The sequence below is a fragment of the Arachis ipaensis genome, chromosome B06, assembly GCF_000816755.2.
Source record: "Arachis ipaensis cultivar K30076 chromosome B06, Araip1.1, whole genome shotgun sequence".
NCBI lineage: Eukaryota > Viridiplantae > Streptophyta > Magnoliopsida > Fabales > Fabaceae > Arachis > Arachis ipaensis.
In genome coordinates, this window is record NC_029790.2 from 15,929,368 (window position 1) to 15,935,839 (window position 6,472).

The following is a 6,472-nucleotide window of genomic DNA, read 5'->3' on the forward strand; positions in this document are numbered from 1 at the left end:
TAGACAACAAAGCTAAAAAAGTGAAGTTTAATTTTTTTATAACCGTTAAATTTTATTAAAGCCTTTTGTGAGTTTGTCAGCTTTGTGGACCATACTAGGGGTGCCATATCCCATATGCGTTTATATTAGTGAGTTTATGATAAAATTTAGAAGACATTCTGGTCTTGTGTTTGTCCTATTTTTGCTTGAGACTCACATGCAATGCATCGTAAGTTGTTCTTGGTCCCCGTTGCTCTTGTGGGCCTAATTAAGCTCACTAATAAAACTTTGTTTAGCCTCTTTTAATGTTTTCTTGGCCTTCTTTTTCTTATTTACTGCCTTGAATCTCTCGCTCTAGCAAGTAGCAACTATAGTATAGGCAATGGAAACAACTCAAGATCTTAGGACTTAGGAGTGCTTGCTTTCACTAGTCCCCACCTTAATTTGTCCACAATATTCTTTGTTATTTCTTTTTTTACAATGTCACTGTCACATTGTAGGATCTATCGGACATGTTACAAGTTACAACTTACAACTCTGTTAATTAAGGTACACATAGGCAAAGGCACAGCTTAATACTAGAAACTATATATGAAGTGATAATAAAAACATCAATGTGTAATTTGGGGTCACTGAATCAACAAATTTAGTGTGTTTTGATTAGACTTCTACCGAGATTCAAAATCAATATTTTGGTCAAAAGGTGATGGTTGTAGTTCCTGCATGTTCGAGGCAGAGACTCATGCAGTAGACCTGTTTGTATATTCTTGAAAAGTCTTTTGCGCATGCAGAAATTTTCTGTGTGTTCTTGAACCTTTTTTAACAGATTTTGAAGGCTCTATGGGGGTGTTATATAATTTTATCAGTACTCTTATACATAAGGGGTCCAGTAGTTGTGTTAATGAAGAAAAATGACAAGAGTTGCTATTACCCTACTTCAAATCTTTGATTGACACAAAAAATACCCCTTTTTAAGGGTAAAGTTGTTGAGGATGATAAGAATGACGTGTACAAGGATAAAATAGGGAAAAATTGACTGTTTATTGATTTACAAAAAGTTAATAATAGAGATAGAATTAAAATTTATTTTAAATAATAAAAATAAAATTAAATCAGATTAACCGTAAGTTATATTTTTAAACTTTTAGAGTAAATACTCAATTTAATTTTTGTCTATTTTCATGAAAAATAAGGTAATTTTTGTCTAGAAAAATGAACACTTCAGACTTCAACATTTTTATTTTAAGACAATACGATTCCTCTATTAAAAAAATCGTTAAATAGTAACGAAAATTAATTTTGTGAGAGTTTTATTTGTAATTTGTGAAAATTTTAAACTCTCACAAACTATTAATAAGTTTTCTTTTGAAAAATTTTTTTACTAATAGTAGTTAAGTGCAGAAAGATTATTGATGAAAATGATGTCACAAGAAACAAAAAATAATTGTAGTACGAAAACTTTTTTTTAAAAAAAAAATAAAATCGAATAAGAAATAAAAAAGAAAACATTAATGTTGATGATATTGGTATTAGTGATGATGACGATAAAAGAGATAACAATGATGATAGAATATGATTACACAATAGACATATAGAAGTAGAAGTGATAATAATGAACATGAAGAAGATGGTGGTAATAACTAATAAATAAGGAAAAGTACGAGGAAACAATAGACTTATTGTACAATGCATACAATGGGGTTTAATTGAAATTAAGAATAGATCATGGGTTATTAATTAATTTTGTATTATTTTTAATTTGAAATTTGAAATTAATAGAATCACTCTTAATTATAGCATCAAAATAGCTAATTAGGTTAAAACGAGAATCTCCCACGTCATATCTTCTTCGATCAAACGGCTGCTCCATGCATATCTTTCTACCTCCCAGTCCACTGCCCACCACTGCGTCCTCTTGATCGGCTTCCTCCTTCATATACGATCGAACAGTCCACCGCCAATAACAGCTAACCAACCAGCGCCGCCCTCTCCTCCGCACAGAACGCAGCCGGTTTTGACTCATTCAGAATGGCAGAATCGCAAGAAGAACGTGTTTTAAGCGAGGGTCCTCCTTTATGCACATCACCTTGCCGAAATTCATTAATGGAGGTCGATATAGTTGAACCGTTAGTTTTTGTAGCATCTGGTGTTTCAGAAAATTTACCATACGAACGAGAAAACTTAGCCAGCGATGTCGCAGGCCACAGTCAGCAGTCGAACAAGGTGAGCAATTAGGATCCTTAAATTGTGCCATGGATGTTTATTTTGAGTTTAATTTTTATGTTTAGTCACAATGTAAATGAGTTCTTTAATTTTTATGTTTGTTTTATATTTAATGGTATCATTACATGCATTGAGGATTAGCTGGAATTAATTAATCATTTCGTGTTTATATGATTATATACAGGAAGCATATTTTTGTAGTTGTTTTTTGTATATGAATGTATGCTGTCTTCATGTTAAATGGCATCTTTATTTGCTAATCATCCTATTATGGACTTATGTGCTTATATGGATGATGGAATAGCATAATTTAATTTTTTGGTATGCTTATATGAATACATTTTTATCTATGGTGTGCACATGTTATCCCTACATGATAATCATGCAAGTATGTAAAATAGATAACCCTAGGGTGATGCGTGGCTGAAGTTGTTTACTGAATTGAAGTGAATGCTACTTGTAGTTACAACATGCTAACCATGGAATGCTTATATGAGTGTTGTAATAATGTGATGGTATGTTTATATGCTCAGTGCATATTTTTTAGATACATGCTCCTAGGCTTCTTGCATGTTATTTTAATATTTTTTATGCTCATGGGATTATATGGTTATGTGTATCCTACATTTGTATAGATTAACCAATTATGAAGTTATTTGAGTGATTTATAATGAATGAGGTGTTTATGTTCTTCCTACATCTGAAAAAAGAGTGTGTGTATGTAAATAAACATGAAAAAAATTTTGTTCATGGAGTGAAAAAAGAAGCCACTAAAGGATGATACAGGCCCTTAAATAATAGCTAAAATGGAATAAATAATTGTAGTATCATCCTTGTTATTTTCATGCAGTTGTTTTTAAGCTAAAATGTGTATGATGATTAGCATGATTTCTAGCTGCTGTGGTGTTTTTACTGCATCTGTTTCAGGTTTTATTTACATAATATTTAATACTTTTATTATTACGTAATAATTTTATTTCCTTTCATATATTGTGTTTCTTTCTGAATTATAGGCCCTGCAACTGTCGGATATTAGTGAGGTTGGAAGTGAAGAGATGGAACTTGGTGATGAGGTTTTAAAATCTACTTTAATTTTTTCTAGTCACAATTCGCATGTTTCATTTGGTCCACAATGGTAACTAATTTTTCTAAAATAATCTAAATTGTAGTTACCAGATCATGGTTGCCTTCAAGAAGACGAGATACCAAGAGTTGGCATGCGGTTTGCGCAGCTAGAGATGGCTAATGACTTTTATGTTACCTACGCCAAGAAAATAGGATTTGCAACTAAGATACGGACGACAACATATGACAAGATCACAAAGATACTCGTTAACCAAGCTATCCACTGTAATCGCGATGGGATTCGTGGGTCTCGTGTCAAAGCACCAATACGGAAGAATACAATTTCTGCTGTGGGTGCAAGGCAAGGATATATGTCAAGTTTGACAAAGACATGCAAGATTGGATTTTGTTCAAGGTTGACTTGAGGCACTCGCATCCTTGTTCAGCGAGAAAGGCTGTTCACTACCATGAGTATAGGAAGTTGAGCATGCATGCGAAGTGCGTGATCGAGAATAACGATGAGGCTGGGATTTCGACCAAATAAGACCTTCCTAGCTTTGGCAAATGAGGCTGGAGGGCCGTCTAACCTGGGATTCTCAGAAAAGGATTTAAGAAACTATATAATAGCGAGGCTCCGAACTAGCAACGTGAATGCTGATGTCAGGGAGATGATGAGCTACTTTATGAGGATGAAGGAGATCAATCCGAACTTCTTTTACGCGGTGAAGCTGGATGAAGAGTGTAAATTTAGGAGTGCAGTATGGATGGATGCAAGGTGTAGGGCGTCGTATGAATACTACGGAGATGTCGTGTCTGTTGATAGCACCTACAGTACAAACAGGTATGTAGTAGTTAAGTTGGTGTTTGGTCCTTTAGTTGGTAAAACTCTATTCGATCGTGATTAACATTTCTTATATCCGGTTGGTTCTTCTTGTAGGCATGGATTATCGTTTGTGTCGTTTTTTGGGGTCAACCATCATGGTAGGTCGACCCTCCTCGGTTGTGCTTTGCTGGGGAATGAGGAAATTGCAAGTTATGAGTGGGTTTTCAGTCAATAGGTGAAGTGTGTTGGTACTGCTCCACATCGTATCATAACCGATCAATGTAAGTCCATTTACCGTGCGATAAAAAATACTTTGCCCGACACACGCCACCATTGGTGCATCTGGCATATTACGAAGAAGTTACCTTTCAAGCTTGGGGGTTACCGCCGGTACAGATCTTTGTATGATGACCTAAACGACATTGTATGGAACTCTCTGACTGAGGAGTCATTCGAAGATAACTGTGCTGATTTTATAGATGAGTACAACTTACATAACAACACATGGCTGTCAGGTTTGTTACTCTACGACTACTCTACACGCTTTAATTGCAATTATTCGGCATCTGGATGTTTAGCTTATCAGTTACTGTTGATGACAATTATATGGATGTTCATTATAGTATACATTTGGATGTTTAATTTATTAGTGACTGTGGATGGTCATTTCTCAGTTGTAGTAATATGTTTGGTGTAAGGTTTCTATGCTTAAATTGGGATTCTTTATTTCTTGTAGATCTGTATGATGACCGGCGCATGTGGGTCCCGATATACTTCAAGGGTGAATTTTGGGCTGCCATGAGGAGTACGCAAAGAAGTGAGAGCATGCACGCATTCTACGGTGGATACTTACACAGTAAAACTAGCTTGGTTCAATTTGTTCACGAATATGACAATGTGCTTGGAGTGAAGGAGCAGAGGGAATTGGAGGATGATGCGGCAGACTCAAGGGGTGTTATCCCTTGTGCAACGAGCTCGCCTATTGAGAAACAGTTTCAACAAGAGTACACTACCAGCATATTTAGGGATGTTCAAACGGAGTTCATAAAAAAGGCTAATTGCAGGGTCTCTGTCGTTGTTGAAGATGAGCCATCGGTGTCCATCATGGTGGAAGAGGAGAAATTAGTCAACGATACTATGATTTACATTCCGTACGATGTACATTTTGACCGGACAACACAGGAGGTTCGGTGTGAGTGCCATCTGTTTGAGAGTTCAGGTGTGTTGTGCTGTCACTGTCTTGAAGTTTTCCACTCGTATAAAGTTTACAAAGTACCTCCCTGTTATGTTCTCCCTCGATGGTGCAAGAAAGTAAAGCGCCAGCATACGTATGTCAAGAGTAGCCATGATGTCAGTCGGTCGGATGAGAGTCATGTTGCATTCAGGGGACTTTGTGCACACTTCTATAATGTTGCTCAAGAGTTCGTCGGTGACGATGACGAAACATCATTGCTACATGCTGCTTTGGATGAAACAAGGACCAAGTTGGCAGCACACCGTGCAAAGAAGAGGTCTGAGACCGTGTCAGATGCCCACGCCAGCTTCGGCTCACAGAGTTCAAATGACATTGGTGTTGATGACATCCAAGGCCCATCGAAGGTCGCCACAAAGCGCAGGCCAAAGAGTAAGAGGCTCAGTGCTGCCCTTGAAAAGTCCTTCAAGAATTCAGCTCGGAGGAATCACAAGAAATCACCCCCGGTACATGTTTGGCTTTATCTCATCTTTCTATTTTTACTTGGTATAGTACGATGAAAGACCATAATTGTTTCCTTTTTTCTTTTTTTTTGTTGGCAGGTGTTTCGTCCTCACGCTTCGCAAGATGTAAACCTTCCTTTTGTTGTTGGTCGGAATGTTCCCAAACAAGTCGGTGGTTTCATGTCTTTGTTAAACTCCTTAAACAAAAATTAGTCTCATTTGGATAAGGCTGTCATAGTGATTATCTCGTCATATTTGTCTTTAAATGGTCCATGTTAGATTTAAGGTTTGTTGGTAGATGTGAAAAAGTCTATATCTTATTAATTCCAGGAACCGTTTTTTCATTTGTGAAATGCACCACTTTGCTCTTTTTTTTTTCGTTTAGACTTAATCCACATTGACTGTATTTCATGGTTAGTATGTAAGTTACGAGATTGTTTAATCAAATTGTAGTTCATTTCTACATGCTTTTCTTCGGGTACGTTGCAATTCGCGCCATATAATCAGTTGACGTCTTTTTTTCTTATCAAATAAGGTGGATGTTCAATTCTGCAAATAATCAGATGTTCATTTTCACTCTAGAGATGGATGGTTGTCCGTTGTTATGGTTTATTTTTTGACAAAATTACAGTAGATGTTCATTACATTAAGGTTTTGGATGTTTAGTTTAGCTGCTCTTGTGGATGG

General features: G+C 36.3%; 1 protein-coding gene across 1 annotated transcript; it reads left to right on the forward strand.

The window, feature by feature from the left end:
- On the forward strand, positions 3,786-5,998 carry LOC107646441 (protein FAR1-RELATED SEQUENCE 5-like). The gene is made up of 5 exons (XM_016350623.1): positions 3,786-4,108; positions 4,205-4,235; positions 4,326-4,605; positions 4,827-5,788; positions 5,885-5,998. The coding sequence occupies exons 1-5, from the start codon at positions 3,786-3,788 to the stop codon at positions 5,996-5,998; spliced, it is 1,710 nt and encodes a 569-aa protein (XP_016206109.1).

Coding starts and splice junctions, on each gene's coding strand:
- LOC107646441 (XM_016350623.1), top strand. CDS start 3,786: ATGAGGCTGGGATTTCGACCAAATAAGACCTTCCTAGCTTTGGCAAAT. Junction 4,606..4,826: donor TAACAACACATGGCTGTCAG/GTTTGTTACTCT, acceptor TATTTCTTGTAG/ATCTGTATGATGACCGGCGC. Junction 5,789..5,884: donor ATCACAAGAAATCACCCCCG/GTACATGTTTGG, acceptor TTTTGTTGGCAG/GTGTTTCGTCCTCACGCTTC.